At 33.7% G+C, this 20,863-nt stretch overlaps 4 protein-coding genes across 4 annotated transcripts; 2 read left to right on the forward strand and 2 right to left on the reverse strand.

The window, feature by feature from the left end:
* The first annotated feature begins 326 nt into the window (after positions 1-326).
* LOC120143637 lies at positions 327-2,785 on the forward strand. Its single transcript, XM_039157910.1, has 3 exons — positions 327-495; positions 1,137-1,565; positions 1,811-2,785. Exons 2-3 carry the CDS (start codon positions 1,164-1,166, stop codon positions 2,510-2,512), a joined length of 1,104 nt encoding a protein of 367 aa, XP_039013841.1. The 5' UTR covers positions 327-495; positions 1,137-1,163; the 3' UTR covers positions 2,513-2,785.
* Positions 2,786-2,942: 157 nt separating this feature from the next.
* LOC120143633 (guanine nucleotide-binding protein subunit gamma 2-like) lies at positions 2,943-4,325 on the reverse strand. Its single transcript, XM_039157907.1, has 4 exons — positions 4,095-4,325; positions 3,539-3,591; positions 3,329-3,373; positions 2,943-3,248 (listed from the first exon to the last, which is right to left on the reverse strand). Exons 1-4 carry the CDS (start codon positions 4,218-4,220, stop codon positions 3,164-3,166), a joined length of 309 nt encoding a protein of 102 aa, XP_039013838.1. The 5' UTR covers positions 4,221-4,325; the 3' UTR covers positions 2,943-3,163.
* A 1,539-nt stretch (positions 4,326-5,864) lies between these two features.
* LOC120143656 (ammonium transporter 2 member 5-like) lies at positions 5,865-7,459 on the reverse strand. The gene is made up of 3 exons (XM_039157922.1): positions 6,872-7,459; positions 6,486-6,771; positions 5,865-6,406 (listed from the first exon to the last, which is right to left on the reverse strand). Exons 1-3 carry the CDS (start codon positions 7,457-7,459, stop codon positions 5,865-5,867), a joined length of 1,416 nt encoding a protein of 471 aa, XP_039013853.1.
* A 3,854-nt stretch (positions 7,460-11,313) lies between these two features.
* LOC120143697 (2-methyl-6-phytyl-1,4-hydroquinone methyltransferase, chloroplastic-like) lies at positions 11,314-13,448 on the forward strand. The gene is made up of 3 exons (XM_039157951.1): positions 11,314-12,154; positions 12,372-12,678; positions 13,185-13,448. The coding sequence occupies exons 1-3, from the start codon at positions 11,592-11,594 to the stop codon at positions 13,338-13,340; spliced, it is 1,026 nt and encodes a 341-aa protein (XP_039013882.1). The 5' UTR covers positions 11,314-11,591; the 3' UTR covers positions 13,341-13,448.
* The last annotated feature ends 7,415 nt before the right edge of the window (positions 13,449-20,863 follow it).

Consider the following 20,863-nt stretch of genomic DNA (forward strand, 5'->3'; position numbering starts at 1 on the left):
AAATCTATAAAGTTTAATAATTAAATTAGAAAAATTAAAAGTTAAAGGAAGAAAATAAGATAGAGAATATAATTCAGTAAACTGTATAGTTTACCGTATAACAGTTTATAAGTTGAGATGAATATTCGGGATTTAAAATTTGTTAAAACTATCCGTCCCATACAATGAAACGCGACGAGGAAGATTCGTAGTTGCAAAAAGATATTGATTGTGGAAAATAAGAATGATCCCCATGATTACAATTAGGCAAGACCCCGAAAGTCTTGCCGATTACGTTCCAAATACCTAAGTTTTGAAATTTTGCATTTTAAGTTACAAATTAACTTCGAAGGCCAAGGGTAATCCTAATTAATGGATAGTAATTTAGTGGTAAATTTTATTTTCGCTGTACTTAAACAAATAATCGAAAGAGGGCGAAAATAAAGGCAATTTTTGCGTAAAGATGCGTTCATGACTTCATCCTGTTCGTTTCCATCTCTTCTCTTTTACTCTCAGGTCAGTCTCATTCAATTAATTAAAAATTTTGAATTGAAATGAAGCTGTTTTGGTTGTAAATGTTTATATGGGTTGGTCTGTTTTTATTTTACCATATACTAATTTATACTTATAAGATTTTGAATTCTGGGAAGTGTCTTTTCTTCCATGTTTTTTTGGACTATTGGCCTTTTTTTTAATTTCTAAAGATTAAAAAATAATGAATATAGTTTCTGGGTGTTTTGAGGATTGCTAAAACTTGATTTATGTTTTAGTAATTTAAAGCCTTTTGCTGATCGACTTCCCACTGGTTTTCATGAGTTCATATGAGTTTGGTTGTAGAATATCCCTGTTTGTAGAATCAATTTCATTTGTAAGTTCCCTTGTTTTCAATGAATTGATTTAGATTTGATTCTGGTACAAGGAGTTCTTCAAGATTACTGATATCGTCTTTTTAAAATTGAAGTTTCCATGTGTTTTAGCTGAATTGAGCCTGAAGTTTCAGAAAATTTCATATTTTCAGCACTTTTAACGAGCCACCCCCTGGATCTGCTGTGTTTTAAAATTTCATCTTGACCCTAACAATAACACCTTCAGATATCATAGTTTTCATATTTATGTTATTAATTCTGTTTTAATTTTTTTTTACTATTCTTATCCAGGATTAAGCATATTAGAGTGGGAGCAATATGAAGTTCAGAAAAGGGAACTTGGTGGAGGTGTTAAGAAGAGAGCACGATCCATGCGGATCCTGGTTTACCGGTGAGATACTTTCAGCGGATGGTGACAACTATAATGTTCGGTACGAACTGCTCGAGTACCACAAAGTAAAACGAGTCACAGAGAAGGTGCGAGGGAAGGATGTTAGACCCCTGCCTCCAAGTGTAAATGGTAAGAGTTGGGCAGTTGGGGATATAACCGAGGTGTTTGATATTCAGTGTTGGAGGGTGGCAAAGGTTGCGAAGGTGTTAAATAATGGTAACCGATTTGTCCTTAAGTTCTTTGGATCCATCCAACTTAAGGAATTTCATGCATCGAGTTTAAGGATTAGGCAGGCTTGGCATGGCAACAAGTGGATAGTGACAGGGAAGGTGATGGCTTGCTTATATTCATCATGCTTGTTGTCTTCAATATTGTACTTTTTCTCATTCATAAGTCTTGTGATTTTGTTACTACAATGTTTCTTTCAAATTTCGTTATCACTGCTATTTCCTTTCCATATTATAACATGAACTTCATAGTAGTTCTTAAGATTTGGCATTATGAAAGACTAAGAACAAACTTCATATGATAAGTACCAGCCAGTACTTCTAAACCAGACTACATATGGTTGCAGGTTGCTGAGAATAAAAACTTGGTCGACAGCATCACTCCAAAAATTCCTTTCTTAGCTTCCAGCTTGCATTTTGGTGAAACTATGCGATTTAGAGCAAGAGATAGAGGGGGAGAACATAAGGGTGAGACTCATAATATCGCAACTTGTCTGCCCATACTAGCAAAGAGTAAATTATGGGGGGAATGCAATATGGACACCCTCATTGGTAGAACCTTCAAGAAAAGGAAATCGTCTCTGTGTTCTAGAGGCTGTGATGTAACTCCTAACAGAGCGCTTCCATTGTTGAAACAGGGATATGATATTTCAACTAACGGGAATGGCAGAATGCAAGACACCACTCCTCACTGTTTTTGTGATTCTTCTAGGCCTGTTTGGTCTACTGAAGATAGTGACCAATGCTCAGTTGCTAGCTGTAGTTTAAACGGTGATTATGTTGGCCAAATCTCTCATAAATTGTTGGACAGTGCACCTGATAATTCTGATGCTGAGTCAGCATTCCCTTCTTTGTGTTACAGCAAAGTATACGATATGCATAAACTAGAACTTCGTGCTTACAAGTCAACAATGGAGGCATTGTTTGTTTCAGGTCCTTTAACTTGGGCAAAGGAGTCCCTGTTAACAAATCTCCGCTTCAGCCTTAACATTTCAGACGAGGAACACCTACTCCTGCTGAGACACCTTTTGTCTACTCAAGCTCTTTGATCTTGCATGTGTCTGTTGTGGAACTGCTCAAGCAGCGACAGTTTCGAGATATGAGAGCTATTGCAGTTAAATCTCTAGCAGGCCGCAGCTTACTTTCCCAACTGTATATACATTGTAAATTATTTAGGGGAACTGAGTTTTACTAGTTAAAGCTTAGAGCTAATAACAGGAAATCTTGCCTTATCAAGGTTGATTTGACTGAATAACTTGAATATCATTTTGTTTTTGTAATACCCATCTGTTGTGGAAATGACTGCATAAGCATGAGTTGAAGTTGTGAACGTTAACAAAATGAACTTTTCATTTCATGAATAGATTTCAGAGTGATTTTGCAGAAATGCTGCCTTCTTGCAGAAATACTGTCCTGAAACAAGTTCATAGGATTCATAATCACGTAAAATATGGAAATAACTTGGGCAAGGGGGCGAAATGACGACAAGAACGATCCGTTTTAAAGCTCATATCTGCAGTATATGTATCGGATATACAAATTTCATCTGAATAGGAAAAAGTAAATTATACATTTTATTCGAGCCACCCAAAATTTTGGGTGTTACACACTGTTGAAAGAGAATTGAAACATCTGTTAATATAACAAACAAACTGTAAGATTTTAACATGTTTTGGCAACAAATGTTAGATTGCCTCAAATCATAGAATTTGGCATGTGCAACCTTTGGAGTCTTGGGGCGCTTCAAACCATCTATCCCATGATGAATTTATATGACCATTTGTTCTGTGATCATAATAAACATTAGCGGGAAAATCAACTTTACGTAAAACAAAAGATCAAGAAAAATTTCAAGTTGTAATTACACTGGGAGTAGAGGATCTGGTCTTGACTCCATGCTAAGCAGCAACCTGAGAGGGCAAAACAAGAGAGATTAATTCCGATCAAACCGGTTATCACACAACTTCTGTGCACTAAGCGTATCGTGTAACGATAAAGGATGAAATCGTTTAGATTCAAATCTACTTTCTACTTTTGCAACTTCATTGGAAAGAGAACTTAATTCTTATACTTACCCCTCGGACAATGTTGAAACGTTGTCAGTTCTCTCAAGCTCTTCCATCTCATCCTGGAAAACGAAAAATTCACGAAGAGCGAAAGAATAAGACATCTAAACTGTAACATGATACCTTTTCATCACACAGAAATTTTTGAATCACTAAAGTATAACATTGCTCAAAGTAAAACAGATCTTGTTTGATTTAAACTCTAAAATCATCATATGCCTAAGAAAGAAGTAAAGATGAGCAAAAATAGGATGGGGAAAAAGCTAAATCCATGAGCCGAAGGCCAACAACTCCATCCATACCATGTCGGCTGGTCTCTGAAGTGCTAATGGATAAGATAAGAGGCGAATAGCAGCACCCTAGATAGGTTTCATGTGGTGCAAATGCACAGCATTGCTAAAATATTGTTTATTTAACAGATGCTAAGCATATGACCACTCAAGTTGAAGCTTAGCAAGAGCAGCAAATCAGTCGTATACTAATTCAAAAGGCTCTTTGCCGACACAGGGATTCAAGCAGCCCTTTTACTGGAAAAAGGGTTAAAAAAGAAGAAGCAAAAGCTTACATCGAGGAACCTGGATTCTTGTTCGACACGTTTAAGTTCAGCTAGAATCCGATGCTTGCCTCTGGTATCAGCTGCAGAACCAGACGGTTGCTGTTCATCCGTCGACGACCCCGTTTCTGATTCCATTGTTACTCAGCTGCCTGAGCTTTGAAGCATTCAAATTCAATGCCGCTTGCTCATTCCAAAACGATGGCGGATTACTTATTTTGAAAAGCAAAAGGGCAACCAGCTCATTAAATCCTGCAGATCTATAAGTTGTTGCAAAGCTTTGATCTTTTAATTATTACCTCTCTAATAACCCCGAAAACGGAAACAGGTAAACGACTTTTCCTCCTTACTGTTTTCTTCAAAAGCTGTTCTGCTTTTGCTGATTTCCTAAAATAAAAAACAAATAAAGTAATGTGAAAAACAGAACCTTTTTCCTGTCCTGATAACCCGCTTCCATAATTCTATCATTTCCTCTTTTTTATTCAAATAGTTTGCATTTAATAAAAATATCCCAAACAATTGAGGTATGCTTGATAGTTGCAATTTATTGTATGAACACGTCCAGAAATTATGGTAGCCGAGAAAGATGCCCTTTTGTTGTCTATGATAGGCAAATTTGACTTTCACTTGTCTCTTTCTAGCATACCATCATCCTCTGATTTTACATACTTTGTCTCAGTCTCTTCCCTAAGTTCCCTTGTTTGTTTCGATAGTCAATCCCTTCGGGATGAACCGAGGGGTTAACATTAGGATGGATATAGGTCGGGTTGGGTCGGATTTTGGGTCCACCCGATCTGAACCGAGAACAATGACTCCTCCATCCGAGATTCGACCCGACCTGCATGAAACAAGATTTCACTTGACCAAACCCGAAATAATAATAAAATATTTTTATTTAATAAAAACAGTGATTTAATTGAAAAAAATAATACATAGAGGGCTATTATTGTAATTATTCATAAATATATAAGGTAAAATTATGTTTTTTTAGGTTGAATATTTTTCACCTTAAGGCCAAACCCGGCCCGATCCAAACATCACATTTTAAAAACCCGACTCAATCTGAACCTAATTTTTTTTAAAAGAGGGTCGGATCGGGTCGGAAGCCGCCAGGTTCGGGTCCCATATCCATCCCTAGTTAACCTAGAGCTCAAAATTTTAAATTCTAATATAATTTAAATGATTTTTATATTATTTTTAATAAATTTATTTTTATTTTCTAAAATTTTATTAATGCACCCATAACATTAGATAGATAATGTGTATATACTATGAATGTGATATATATGTATACAATGATAACTCTAAAAATACTTTTTTGAAGGCGAATATATATATATATATAATTTTTTTTATATGAGGTAGTGGACACAAATAAAATTTAAAAATAGATATTATTAATAAAATAATCAATTAATACAAATAAAATTCGGATTCCATTTATATCCGACGGTGTATGAACGAACGTATAATGTGCTCTTTTGGACTATTGGCGGGCATAGTGTTTCAATAGGAAAACAATTTGATGAGAAAAATCCAAACCAAAAGCTGAAGGGAAAATGCAAAGGTGAAATAGGACAAAAATATATGATTATTCAACGAAAACAACGAGAGTGGTAGGGTTCTTATTTTGATCGGTGTACACGGTCGATGTTATTTACCAGTCAACTTCAAAGTAACATAATTTCTTCCTTCCTGGTTCAACCCAATTATGTGTAATCTAATCATTGGAAATGAAACAACAAAGAAATAATATAGTAAAGAAGAACCAAATCCATTAGATCAGGCCATTTGAACTTCACCACCTTTGGTTGGTGGTGGGAATTCTTCATAAACGGAATTCAACCTTGATTCATACTTTTCCCCATCGCCCCACAGTGCATAAGCTTCCTCCCCATGGATTGCGTCATCCCCTGTTTGCAGCTCGTCCTCCGCTAATCTCAGCGGAACTATAAACTTGATTACGTTACATATCACACTAGTCATGATCACGTTGAGGATGACTACGAATGCGATTCCTAGCAATTGAATACCTAACTGCGTGAACCCGGCTGTGGTGCGACCAGTATGGAACCCGTAGAAAAGACCGATGTAGTGTTGCCACTCGGGTACCAAGTAGAAAAGTCGGTTGAGCTTCGGCACCGCAAACACGCCGGTCAAGATGCCTCCTAGGCTGCCTGCTACAGCGTGCGTGTGGAACACCGCCATGGTGTCATCGACTTGCTTGAGGAACCCTATCTTCTTGTGCAGGACCATCATTGTGTACCATGGGATGCTACCAGACATTATCCCCATCAATATTGCTGCCCAACCTTGCACCACTCCTAACCAACACAAGATGACAAAATTTCTTTGTTATTATCGATACATAAATTCATTTATATGTGATGTAGTGAATATTACCTGCTGCGGGAGTGATGCAAACTAAGCCAGTGATCATTCCCTGAGTAGCTCCGATCACAGAGGGCTTTCCGAAGAAAATAATGTCAAGCATGAGCCATGTCAATAAGCTTGTAGCGGTGCACACATGGGTGTTAAGGACGGCTAACGATGCATCAGTACTGACGGTGTAGGGATCACCACCATTGAAACCAGTCCATCCCATCCAAAGTAGTCCAGCCCCTGCAAGCATCAACAAGATATTGTTTGGTGGGAACCTCTCCCTGTCCTTGGTTGTCCTTGGCCCAACCTTCACCAATATATACAACAATCGACTCAATTACTTACACTAGAAAAGAAAAAGATGCAAAATCATTGATCAATTATATATTATGTTGATTACTGATTACCCAGTAAGCTGCAGTGAAACCAGCAACACCAGAAGACAAATGGATAACATATCCTCCAGAGTAATCAATAATGCCTTTCTTAGACAACCACCCTTGAGGGCACCATATACTGTAGGCAGTGATGGTGTAGGAAAATGTCAACCAAAGTGGAACAAACAACATCCATGCAAGGAAATTCATCCTTCCAAGCAATGCACCAGCTACCAGAATCAGAGTGATGGCTGCAAACACGAACTGGAAATAGATCATGGTTGCATTTGGTAGATATCCGAGAAAAGCCTGCTGGATGAGGTAATTAGCGTCCAGGGAAACATTGGGGACTCCTAGGAAATGAATGAACTTGTCCCCGAAAGCCATCCGGTACCCCCACCCAACCCAACACACGAGAACTGCAGCAAAGGCGTAAAGTGCCATGAAGGCCGAGTTGACAGCCCATTTCTTTTTCACTATGCTACCGTAAAGGATTACGAGACCCGGGACACTTTGGAGACCCACCAGAGTAGCTGCAGTAAGCTGCCAAGAGTTGTCACCTTTGTTCAACCACGGTGGGCTAGCCTCATCAGGGTTCAAGTTTGACGGAAAAGACATCGTGGTTGGACTTGGTGTGCCTTAATAAGCGATCTATGCTTTGGATGAAAAGGAACGTCAATCAAAGTGCTTATAAAGAGCAAGGCTTTGGATTATATCGTTTTCTTTGTTAATTTGTTGTCTATGCCGGCGCAGTTGCAAAAATACATGGTAGGTTCTGTTGTTTCGAGGTTAAACATGCCAAATTCGAGAGTGATTAACACAACAAGAATCATATAAGTGTTGGTAAGAGAAGTTAAGATATGAGGTGTATTCGTTTTTGGTTTGCATGATATGTCGGGGAATCCAAGAAGCAAGCGTGGGCAATGGATTTCCAGATGAAAATTGATTGGATCTTGGTAGTGTCGAAGAGTTATTTATGTGGAAAAAGAAATTCATTCAGACATTGTTCGTGTGTTCAATATATATATATATATATATGTACTTGCTGCTTTCAATGAACTTTGTATTGTGTACGACCCCAGTTTTTCAATGAATCGTTGTGAATTTGCGATAATATTGAGGACGACACAACAACTAAAATGGAAGAAAAAGATTGGGAAATTGGAATCCAGTGTTAGCTGCACAAAATCCAGTGACTCTCTACCTATAACTATTGTCATGAGCAAGCAGACGATGAAATTAGGCCACGGATGGACTATTTCCTTGCATAAAATTAAGGGCAAACTACTCCTATCATTGAATTCTGGGTAAAATACATTATTCCTCACTAAACTATACTATATCTCCTATTTGACTCACCATACTTTCAAATTTTCTAATTTGCTCACTGAACTTTCAAAATGCTCATGTTTTGATCACTATTAATTATTTTATTTTATGACATTAATTTTTTTTATTTAATATAAAATAAAAATAAAAGGTGGTCGGATGCTACAGTCGACCTTCGTAGATGGTGGTCGTGGGTCAGTTCGACTCGATCCCCTGAGTCTGAATATGGTGGTTGTTTTACCAGAAAATGTTCCAAAACCCATGAATCTCGAATGAAACGTGTCGTTTTCCTCACTTTTGATCTTCAATTGGTAGACTTCAGAGCAAGTTTCAGCAAAATTAAGGGTGGATTCAGCCTCAGGGTGTTGAGATGTAGCGACCCATAAAATTTGGGATCGAACGACCACCATCAACGGTGGTCGACTGTGGCATCCAACCACCTTATGTTTTTATTTTTTTATTTTCAATTATTTTATATTAAATAATAAAAAATGTCATGTCATACATAAATAATAATAAACTAATTCAGAATGATAAAAACAGGAGAAATTCGAAAGTTTAGTGAGTAAATTAGAAAAACTGAAAGTGCAATGAGTAAGATAAGAGATAAAATATAGTTCAATGAGGAATTGTATAATCTACCCTTGAATTTTAGAAAATATGTTGTTTATATCATTGAATTTTCAATTGCTCCAATTATATATAACATTGAATTTTGTATCTAAATATAATTAGGAAATATAATAAGTTTTTTGTATCGAATACACACATCAAATCATATAATAATATGAAAATTTTACTATATTTCTTAATTATATTTAAATACAAAATTCATAAGTTTTGACTAATCTAATAATAATATTTTTTTATAGAAGCAACTAGTTTTATTAAAAATAGAAAATATATAAATTATAGTGAAGGTTTACAATAATAATTGTAAACAAAATACATAATAAGGACATTTTCCTATAATCAATAACACAATAAACTGGTCACTTAAGATCACACAAGGACAAAAAAATGAAAAAGATTAAAAAAACCTAACTAAATAAACTCAAACAAAAGGTAGATACGAACAAATCTGACCGCATTGACAAACAAACCACAAAAGAGAAACAAACTATTAAAAGACTACCAACAAACCATAAATTATAGTCGAGTGGCGTGAAAGAACTATTCATGAACACAAATCGAGTATCCAAGGGTCCAAAGCAGTGAATATCAACATGATATCAACGAAGCATCATCTTGATCAGTTGTAGCAATGTCATCCAACCTTGAGAAAAATGATAAAAGAAAATAACAGTCAAATAATCGAAAGTATACCAAAAGACAGAAGAAAATTTGTCATGGCAAAGTTATAAAAAATTAAATAAACAAGAAAAAAAACAAAGATACCATATACTAAAATAAAGAAAAAACAATTAATATCGACTGGCAGTTAGTGTTATAATTAATCACAAAGATGAAAAGAGAAGAGGCTAGTGGCGACCAAGGAAAATGAGAGAAAATGAGAGATTTTTTAATGATTCAATTCTACTATTTAAATTTATAATACAATAATAATATTTTATATAAGTGTTGATGATATGATGATATGTTATATGTATATATTATTTATAATATATATTTTTAAATACTTTTATTTTTTTAATAATTTATCATTTTATAGATTTCTTAGTTTGTGGTACATTTTTTATTTTTTAATTGTGTTTTTAATATATTTTTCAAACTTTTAGTAATTATTTTTTATTTTTTATTTTTAATATTTAATATTTAAATTTTTAAATTTTAAAATAATTTTTATTTTTTAAAATTAAATAAGCTCTTGAACTTTCATAAAAAAACTAATTTGGCTATCGAATTTGACAAAAAACATATTTAATACATCTATCATGTCATCAACCACTATGAATCGTCATGTTAGCACCATAAGCTATCATGTCAACATTGTAAATTGTTATATCAGTATTATAATGGTCAACGATGAAAATCATTTATCAAAAGATCAAAATGATTTTTTAGTTTAAGGATCATATTGAATGAAAAATTAATTGGTGGATTAAATTGTCTTTTTTGAAAAAAATTAAAGGTCTCAAATACTAATTAAACCTAATTTTTTATAAAATATATTTATATACTGTTTTTTATAAAATATATTTATAGAATATAGAACATAAAACAAAATAGAATCAAAGGTTTATATTTTTGTTTAAAAATTATGACAAAAAGTTACAAAAACAAAAACCTTTCTTTTCTCATTTTTTAGTCTAGGTTTTATCTTAAAGATTTTGTGCCGTTTTTTTTTTATTTTTATTTCGCTGACGGTGGCATTAATTTTAATATTAGTTATCGATTGTCGATGATTATTAGTTTTATTTTTTCATATTATGTCAATTATTATTTTTTTTCAATTTTGAATAAAAATCTATGTTATTGTGATACACTTTTCTCTGTTCTTATGACATGCTTTTTCTTTACTCTTGTGGACACGATCCTTATGAATATTTTGTACGTTTTTTGCATACATTCGCGGTCGTTTTGGTGTTTGCACAAAAATCTTCACGACATTTGCTTTTTGATTAATTTATCAGTAGTCACATATAGTTATATCATTTATTTAGTAAAATGTTATTTATCAATATTATCATAATTATGTAGCTAATAAACTTGTCAAATAGTTTGATTTGCTCACCATTCATTATCACGTAAAGTGTCTTATTCGACATAGACAATTGATTTTTATGAAGATTTATGGATTTTTTTATATTGATCGTCATTTTAAAAGGAATGTTTTGTGTTTTTTGTATATTTGATTTTAATATTTTTTTTAATTTTGTATAAATATTTTGGTGATTATTATCTCTATTTTTTCTTTGTATATTTAATTATATTACAAATCTGAAATATCAATTGTTTTTATTAATAAAATTCAATTTTTATTTTTTTAAAAATTATGATCATAAATAAAATCTCTATCAAATTTCACAGAATTTTGCTCGTATGTCATCCTCACTAGTCACTACTACTAACAAGGAAGAAAACTATGTGAGTTTTGGACAAGTAAAACAAACAAAAGGAAGGAGATACGTGTTGGATTGGAAACATGAGAAGAGTACGAATCCACGAAATCATGGATCACAGACATAAACGCATAACAAACAAAAATTAATTAGAGAAAAAAAATGTCTTAGAATCCACTAGAGAACAGAGTCCAGTCCATATCCTGTGGCTGTGGTGTCCGTTCCCCTTTAACTCGAGTCTGAAGTCTCAACCGAAGTTGCAGAAAGCCAGACAATAAGATAGTAAAACCAGATAAACCCCAAATAAGGTATTTATCTTGATAGTTGATATTTGCTCAAAGTTTTCAAGTAAAGATTGCAGCTTTTCAATCTCTGGGTAGTTTTTGCTGGCTTAATCCATGGCTTCTTCCATGCTCAGTGGAGCTGAAATCTTCACTCCCATCAGAGGGGTAACCCCCAAAAGGATTGATTTTTTCGGGTCAGATTTTCAGGGGAAACACTTATCCAATCTGGGTTTAATCTCTAGTGCCAGAATCTCCAGGCCAGGAACAATGATGGCCCCAAGGTGCAGCTTATCAGCATCAAGGCCAGCTTCACAACCAAGATTCATACGACACAAAAAGGAGGCTTTTTGGTTCTACAGGTTCCTCTCAATCATTTATGACCATTTGATAAACCCTGGTCATTGGACTGAAGACATGAGAGATGTTGCACTTGAGCCAGCTGATCTAAACGACAGGAACACGATTGTTGTGGATGTCGGTGGTGGAACTGGTTTCACTACTTTGGGCATCGTTAAGCATGTGGATGCTAAGAATGTCACAATTCTCGATCAATCTCCACATCAGCTTGCCAAGGCTAAGCAGAAGGAGCCCCTGAAGGAATGCAAGATAATTGAAGGTGATGCAGAAGATCTCCCCTTTCCTACCGATTATGCAGATAGATACGTGTCTGCTGGCAGGTATGTTTTTCCAACTCTTCTGGTGTAGTAGGGACTATTTTGTTTGCTTGAAATGAACAAAATTTGTCTTCACAACGAGATGTAAAATTTTGATTTCTTGTGGCTGGATTATGCCCTTTGTTAATTGTTATGCATGATGGTAAGTTTGCATGTATGATTTGGAGGAGATGATAACTTGGTAATGTTTTATTGAGATTATGCTGTTATGTTTTTTCAGCATAGAGTACTGGCCAGACCCACAGCGGGGCATCAAGGAAGCATACAGGGTGTTGAAACTAGGAGGAAAAGCTTGTGTAATAGGTCCTGTGTACCCTACATTTTGGTTGTCACGCTTCTTTGCGGATGTTTGGATGCTTTTCCCCAAGGAAGAAGAGTATATTGAGTGGTTTGAAAAGGCAGGATTTAAGGATGTCCAACTCAAAAGGATTGGTCCTAAATGGTATCGTGGAGTTCGCAGACACGGATTGATCATGGGGTGCTCTGTAACCGGCGTTAAACCGGCATCTGGGGACCCTCCTTTGCAGGTAATCACTTTGTGATATGATCACTATCTGTTTAAGTTCATTTTCCACCTCCAGTTGATGTTGTTCCGGGTTTCCCTTGGGAGGTCCGAGTTCATGTTCCGAATTCCCAGTGACCGAATTATAGTCCCTTTAGACATCAACATCTACTTTATATAAAGGATATTGATGTCCAAAGGAACTATAATTCGGTCACCGGGAATTCAAAAGATGAACCCGGACCTCCTGAGGGAAACCCAGAACAACATCAACCGGAGGTGGCAAATGAACTTAAACAGATGAAGGCCGTTGTGGAAAATAATTCACAGACACGGATTGATTTCTTTTTGCTATCGATTCTTGTTGTACTTGTATCCTTTTGGCATTCGTTGCTGACCAGTGAAAATGAATCCATGTAACTGATTCCTAAGCAGTGGATATTTAAATCTTCCTTGTATGTGATTAACCTTAGCATTTCTATCATATCACGTTACTAAACTCTTTTGTTTTTCATTTGTGGTTCGTTTCAGCTCGGGCCGAAGATGGAGGATGTATCGAAGCCGGTAAACCCATTTACATTTCTCTTGCGCTTTATACTGGGTACCATGGCAGCAACGTATTATGTGTTGGTCCCTATCTATATGTGGTTGAAGGATCAAATCGTACCGGAAGGTCAACCGATCTAAACAGAGACCGTAGCTGCAGCCACCCTTCGGAGTTGCGTATATTTCTTTAGGTATACCGTATGTAATGTAAGACATCTTCTAGCTATGTCAGGTTTCTGCGTGTTCATATTAGCTTTCTGTAACATACCACAGGGTAATTGGCAAATGCTTGTTATTGCATTGCATGGGCATTTTCATTGCCCGTTTCTGTTGACATTTTGAAATGAGTTGCAGTTTTCATAAAAATAAAAAGAAATAGTCTGAAATCAAAATCTTCAATAATAAGAAAAAGAAGGAAATTATAAGCCAAAAATAGAAGTTGTACGACGTCTGGAAAAGTATTCCCGTTTGAAACGCAACGCGTAACAAGTAAGAAAAGTTGTGTTATATATATATATAAGAGGAAGGAAGTAAGCGAAACGACTGGTTCGCATGGCTAGGTAGTTTTGCGGTGCGGCGCCTAAAAAACGGTTAATATACGGCGTGATCGGTTAAACAAGTGACCGGTTAAAATTTAGATCGGTTATGTTATATTATTTAACCGGAAATATTATAAAGTACAATAACATACTAGGTAGCGCTTATATAATGTAATAGGTAGCGCTTATATTTAACTATTTTATAAGTAAATCGGTATATTTATACCGATAGCATTGCAAATTTACCTATTACATTATATTATATTGAAAGTGTCCATACTTTTTATAAAAAGGATCGATATTTCTTTTAAAGTTATGTAATTTATGTTTCAATTTTTTTTAATAGTGTTTCATGTTTTCCACCTACAATATTAATTTAATAATTTCATTTGCACAAAAAATTATTTGATTGTTTTGATATTTTATAAAATATTATTTAGAATTTTTAATTTAATAATAATATATATCATAACGTAAAAAATAAATCATTAGACGCCTATAATTACTAAATTAATATCTTAAAACTCACTCAAAAGATAACTTTAAATTAATGTTTTCCACAGTGAGCATTGCAAATTTACCTATTACATTATATTATATTGAAAGTGTCCATACTTTTTATAAAAATGATCGATACTTCTTTTAAAGTTATGTAATTTATGTTTCAATTTTTTTAATAGTGTTTCATGTTTTCCACCTACAATATTAATTTAATAATTTCATTTGCACAAAAAATTATTTGATTGTTTTGATATTTTATAAAATATTATTTAGAATTTTAATTTAATAATAATATATATCGTAACGAAAAAAATAAATCATTAGACGCCTATAATTACTAAATTAATATCTTAAAACTCACTCAAAAGATAACCTTAAATTAATGTTTTCCACAGTGAAAAAAGTATGGACACTTTTATAAAAAGGATAGACACTTTACAATATAACCACTACCTATTACATTATATAAACGATACCTATTACATTATATAAGCGCTACCTATTACATCATATGTTACCTATTATATTGAAAGTGTCCATACTTTTTATAAAAATGATCGATACTTTTTTTAAAAGTTATGTAATTTATGTTTCAATTTTTTTAACAGTGTTTCATGTTTTCCACCTACAATATTAATTTAATAATTTCATTTACACAAAAAATTATTTGATTGTTTTGATATTTTATAAAATATTATTTAGAATTTTTAATTTAATAATAATATATCGTAACGTAAAAAATAAATCATTAGACGCCTATAATTACTAAATTAATATCTTAAAACTCACTCAAAGGATAACCTTAAGAACACTTGAAGAAGCAAGAGAACAACTATCCAAGCAATCAAAAACGAGAAAATCCCAACATGATAACAACTGAACATATCATATCAATGTTCAAACTCAAGTTGTAGATTTTGATTTCCTTTTGCTTGGCATCATATGAGATTTGGATTTTGATTTCCTTTTGCTTGGCACCATATGAGCTTTGGATTTTGATGAGCATCGGAAGTATTTCAGACTTATGATTTGGGTGGTACTCAACTTATGATTTTAGTTGCTATTTGTTACATTTCTTGTATACCACCCAGATCATACGCCCGAAACGTTTCTGACGCTTTAAAGTTGACCAAAAATAAAATGGTCGGGATTTCCCTCGCGTTTATACGTTGGAAAAAAACAATGGAAATTAGGAATAATCAATGATAACATGCATATTGGCTTGGGCTAATATTTATAGTGGAGCCGAAATATATATTGAAATTCAAACTCAAATTGAAATTTAAATTCAAACTCCAATTACATATGAAATGAATTTGAAATGCAGTGTTAAATTGAACATGAAAATTGCATAATTGATTCATACTGTTCAAGTAACATGCTTTATGAACCATCAAGCTAAAAGACAATATTGATTGAGTTCAAAGCTGAGTTGTGAGTTGATGGAGTTGTCACACTTGTCACATGGTTGGAATAAAGTACTCACATGCGAGATAGATTGTTTTGTTATACATAACCCATATCAACTGAATGAAAATATACATACAATATAATCAAACCAAAACATACTTACACAACAAATTTATATATAACAATGTTCAAATAATGTACCCACAAAAACGAAATTAATCCAATGAAAAAGAGTTATTTCTAACAAAGTCCGGAACATTATTTTTCCAAATAATGTACCCATGACAATGTTCAATTAATGTATCCACAACAATGTTTAATTGATTTGTTGTTTAATTTTCAATTTGAATTATTTGATTTAATAATTTCATTTGCACAAAAAATTATTTGATTGTTTTGATATTTTATAAAATAATATTTAGAATTTTTAATTTAATAATAATATATATCGTAACGTAAAAAATAAATCATTAGACGCCTATAATTACTAAATTAATATCTTAAAACTCACTCAAAAGATAACCTTAAATTAATGTTTTCCACAGTGAAAAAAATATGGACACTTTTATAAAAAGAATAGACACTTTACAATATAACCACTACCTATTACATTATATAAACGATACATATTACATTATATAAGGGCTACCTATTACATCATATGTTTACCTATTATATTGAAAGTGTCCATACTTTTTATAAAAAGGATCGATACTTTTTTAAAAGTTATGTAATTCATGTTTCAATTTTTTTAACAGTGTTTCATGTTTTCCACCTACAATATTAATTTAATAATTTCATTTACACAAAAAATTATTTGATTGTTTTGATATTTTATAAAATATTATTTAGAATTTAAATTTAACAACATTAACCAAAGATAATAATAAATATGTAATATATATGTTTATTGTTTTTAATTTAATAATAATATATACCGTAACGTAAAAAATAAATCATTAGACGCCTATAATTACTAAATTAATATCTTAAAACTCACTCAAAAGATGTATATACCTAAATATGTAGTTAACAAACATACCTAAATATGTAGTTATTGTACATACCTAAATTTAATGATAATATACTTGTAGTTATTGTACATACCTAAATATGTACTGCGAATTTAATATTGTACCCACCCTTTAACTACCACTACCAATGCCACATCCTATTGAAAGCAGCACGACAGAAACATGTTCAAAATGAACCTTTGTTTACATCTCCATCAACTCCTGGAGCACTGAACTTGCACAACAAAATTTTTGCCATGGATAATACTGATGTAGACAATGTTAAGCCAACCGAGGAATGCCATGAAGTACATAATGTTGATGAATCTGACAGATTGGTTGGTCAGCTCTTCTGTTCACGTGATCAAGCTTGGCACTTTTACAAGGGATTCGCACGGGAACATGGGTTTAGTGCACGTAAGGGAACAACACGGCTTGACGTGGAAGGGAATGTGAAGACACAAGAATTTTGTTGTTCCAAAGAAGGGTTTCGAGTGTTAAAAGTCAATATTGTTGATCGTCAACGTGCTCATACGCCAGTCACAAGAACAGGATGTAAGGCTAGAGTCGTAGTTACAGCAACAAATACAAACGATCAGTGGGTTATAAGTAAGTCTGATCAGAAACATAATCATGCATTGTGCACATCTGCTATGACACCATTTATGCGTTCTAATAGAGCTGTAAGTAAGGCTGATATCGATGAGGCAACAACATTGAAAGAGGTCGGTGTTGGCACGTCACAAGTAATGAACTATTTAACGCAGCAGGCAGGGGGCTATCATAATGTTGGATTTACACATAAAGACCTATACAATGCACTTCAAAGAGGTAAAGCAAAGGAAATCGTCGATGGGGATGTGAATGCGCTTATTGCCTACTTTGATTATAAGAAACATGATGATCCCGGGTTTTTTATGACATACTCGGTAGACGAATCGGGGGCATTGTATAATCTTATTTGGTCGGATTCTACATCGAGATCGGATTACACATGCTTCGGTGATGTAATTGCGTTCGACACAACGTACAAAGATAATTTGTATGGTCGACCAATTATGCCTATTGTTGGTGTCAATCATCACCATAACACAATTGTGTTTGCCACTGCCATAATCGCTGACGAGACGTCTCAATCTTTCGAGTGGGTGCTACAAAATTTTTTAGAAGCCATGATGAATAAATCACCTATTTCTGTTGTAACCGATGGGGATAGGGCAATGCAAAGGGCTATCAAATCTGTTATCCCTTATGCTAAGCACAGATTATGTTCTTGGCATCTTTCTCGCAATGCACAAGCTAACATTGGTGACCCAAAGTTTACAGCAGCATTCTCAAATGCATGGCTTCCTGGTGGACAACCAAGGAATTTGATATTCAATGGCGTTCGATTGTTTCAGAATTCAACGTCCAAAAGCATCCATGGGTGATTGAGAAGGGAATACACGACACTTATGGGCACAAGCATATCTAACCGGTCATTTCTTTGCCAATATTCGCTCAACACAAGGTGCGAGTCTATGAATGCTTCACTAGCTATTGCACTGAAACACAAGAAGACATATTTAGATGTTGTTCGTGCAATTGAAGATGGAATTAGTAGAATGCGTATGAACGAGTTGAAAGCGGATTACTTAAGTTCCCATACCAAACCCTTCCAGATCACAAAACTGGTCGACCTTGAAAGCCATGCCGCTGCGATTTTTACCCGCGAATCTTTTCGTGTGTTCCAAGATGAACTTATACGGGAGACATTGTACCGGATTGAGGCAGAGATTAAGTCCTTATCAGATGAATGTCAACATTATATTTTGTCAAAGTACGCAGAAAAAAATAGGAAATTTGAAATTAGTTTTGATTCTCGTACGAAAACTCTAATTTGCTCCTGCAAAAAATTCGAGACCGTTGGACTTCCGTGTCGCCATCAACTTCACATTTTGAAGCAATTGGACTACACATATTTGCCCGGGACTTTGATTCAAAGTAGGTGGACTAATGATGCAAAGGCTTCTGCACCCAGCTATGTTGATTTGAATGTGTCTCCAGAAGTGATGCAAATGGCAAGGTTCGCTGCTCTACGTTCAACGTCAAGTAGGTTATGCTACATTGCATCAAAGACAGACGAGTCTTTCAAAACCGCAAGAGATGAGATGAAAAAACTAATAGAAGAATTAGAAAACTCGTTTGGTTTGAATCATTCAGTCAACCAGAGCATTGTAGTAAACAATGTTCGTGACCCTCAACGAAAACAACGCAAGCGAAAAGAAGTGCCGAAGAACAAGGTCGAGAAGAAAATTAGGCGATGTGGGTACTGCAACGGTGAGGGGCATAACAAACTAACATGTCCTCAAGTCAAGCTCAGTTTGAGTACAAGCACACAGCCTACATCAACTGATTTTTCGAAGACGGAATGGAATGACAACGATCTCCATATAATATATCGTAAGTATCAACATGACTCCTATTGTATGTACATATAAATTTTTTGAATGAAGGAAGAAAAACCGCGTTACTTAAAATTACCGACACTTTTTTAAATGGTATCGACACATTTTTCTTCCAATCTGGACATAAAGTACCGACACAATATTATAAAGTGTCGATATAGGTTGTAGACCTATTCGCGCATAAAACCGGTATATTTATACCGGTTATATTACAAAATTATCTATTACATTATAAATCTGGGTTCCGATGTGTAAATGTCGATACTTTTTTAAATCGTATCGACACATTTTTCTTCCAATATGGACATAAAGTACCGACACAATATTAAAAAGTGTCGATATAGGTTGTAGACCTATTCGCGCATAAAACCGGTATATTTATACCGGTTATATTACAAAATTATCTATTACATTATAATTATGGGTTCCGATGTGTAAATGTCGACACTTTTTTAAATCGTATCGACACATTTTTCTTCCAATCTGGACATAAAGTACCGACACAATATTATAAAGTGTCGATATAAGTTGTAGACCTATTCGCTCATAAAACCGGTATATTTATACCGGTTATATTACAAAATTATCTATTACATTATAAATCTGGGTTCCGATGTGTAAATGTCGATACTTTTTTAAATCGTATCGACACATTTTTCTTCCAATATGGACATAAAGTACCGACACAATATTAAAAAGTGTCGATATAGGTTGTAGACCTATTCGCGCATAAAATCAGTATATTTATACCGGTTATATTACAAAATTATTTATTACATTATAATTATGGGTTCCGATGTGTAAATGTCAACACTTTTTTAAATCGTATCGACACATTTTTCTTCCAATATGGACATAAAGTACCGACACAATATTAAAAAATGTCGATATAGGTTGTAGACCTATTCGCGCATAAAACCGGTATATTTATACCGGTTATATTACAAAATTATCTATTACATTATAATTATGGGTTCCGATGTGTAAATGTCGACACTTTTTTAAATCGTATCGACACATTTTTCTTCCAATATGGACATAAAGTACCGACACAATATTAAAAAGTGTCGATATAGGTTGTAGACCTATTCGCGCATAAAACCGGTATATTTATACCGGTTATATTATAAAATTATCTATTACATTATAATTATGGGTTCCGATGTGTAAATGTCGACACTTTTGTAAATCGTATCGACACATTTTTCTTCCAATATGGACATAAAGTACCGACACAATATTAAAAAGTGTCGATATAGGTTATAGACCTATTCGCGCATAAAACCGGTATATTTATACCGGTTATATTGCAAATTTACCTATTTTATTATAATATGTTGAAAGTGTCCATACTTTTTATAAAAAGGATCGATACTTTTTTTAAAGATATGTAATTTATGTTTCAATATTTTTTAAGTATGTTTCATGTTTTCCACCTACAATATTAATTTAATAATTTCATTTGCACAAAAAATTAGTTGATTGTTTTGATATTTTATAAAATAATATTAAGAATTTTTAATTTAATAATAATATATACCGTAACGTAAAATAAATCATTAGACGCCTATAATTACTAAATTAATATCTTAAAACTCACTCAAAAGATAACCTTAAATTAATGTTTTCCACAGTGGAAAAAGTATAGACACTTTTATAAAAAGGATAGATACTTTACAATATATTAAAAAGTATAGACACTCAAATGTATATACAATATAATCACACCAAAATATAAATACACAAGAATGTTC

This window comes from Hibiscus syriacus, unplaced genomic scaffold (assembly GCF_006381635.1).
Source record: "Hibiscus syriacus cultivar Baekdansim isolate YM2019G1 unplaced genomic scaffold, ASM638163v2 tig00110860_pilon, whole genome shotgun sequence".
In the NCBI taxonomy this organism is placed as follows: domain Eukaryota; kingdom Viridiplantae; phylum Streptophyta; class Magnoliopsida; order Malvales; family Malvaceae; genus Hibiscus; species Hibiscus syriacus.

Excerpts from the sequence above, each read along its gene's own strand:
- LOC120143637 (XM_039157910.1), top strand. The coding sequence starts at position 1,164 with ATGAAGTTCAGAAAAGGGAACTTGGTGGAGGTGTTAAGAAGAGAGCAC. Across the intron at positions 1,566-1,810 it reads AGTGGATAGTGACAGGGAAG|GTTGCTGAGAATAAAAACTT; the intron begins GTGATGGCTTGC and ends ATATGGTTGCAG.
- LOC120143633 (XM_039157907.1), bottom strand. The coding sequence starts at position 4,220 with ATGGAATCAGAAACGGGGTCGTCGACGGATGAACAGCAACCGTCTGGT. Across the intron at positions 3,592-4,094 it reads AAGAATCCAGGTTCCTCGAT|GATGAGATGGAAGAGCTTGA; the intron begins GTAAGCTTTTGC and ends TTCGTTTTCCAG. Across the intron at positions 3,249-3,328 it reads CCAGATCCTCTACTCCCAGT|AACAAATGGTCATATAAATT; the intron begins GTAATTACAACT and ends TTATGATCACAG.
- LOC120143656 (XM_039157922.1), bottom strand. The coding sequence starts at position 7,459 with ATGTCTTTTCCGTCAAACTTGAACCCTGATGAGGCTAGCCCACCGTGG. Across the intron at positions 6,772-6,871 it reads GTTTCACTGCAGCTTACTGG|GTTGGGCCAAGGACAACCAA; the intron begins GTAATCAGTAAT and ends ATATTGGTGAAG. Across the intron at positions 6,407-6,485 it reads TTGCATCACTCCCGCAGCAG|GAGTGGTGCAAGGTTGGGCA; the intron begins GTAATATTCACT and ends TGTGTTGGTTAG.
- LOC120143697 (XM_039157951.1), top strand. The coding sequence starts at position 11,592 with ATGGCTTCTTCCATGCTCAGTGGAGCTGAAATCTTCACTCCCATCAGA. Across the intron at positions 12,155-12,371 it reads AGATACGTGTCTGCTGGCAG|CATAGAGTACTGGCCAGACC; the intron begins GTATGTTTTTCC and ends ATGTTTTTTCAG. Across the intron at positions 12,679-13,184 it reads CTGGGGACCCTCCTTTGCAG|CTCGGGCCGAAGATGGAGGA; the intron begins GTAATCACTTTG and ends GGTTCGTTTCAG.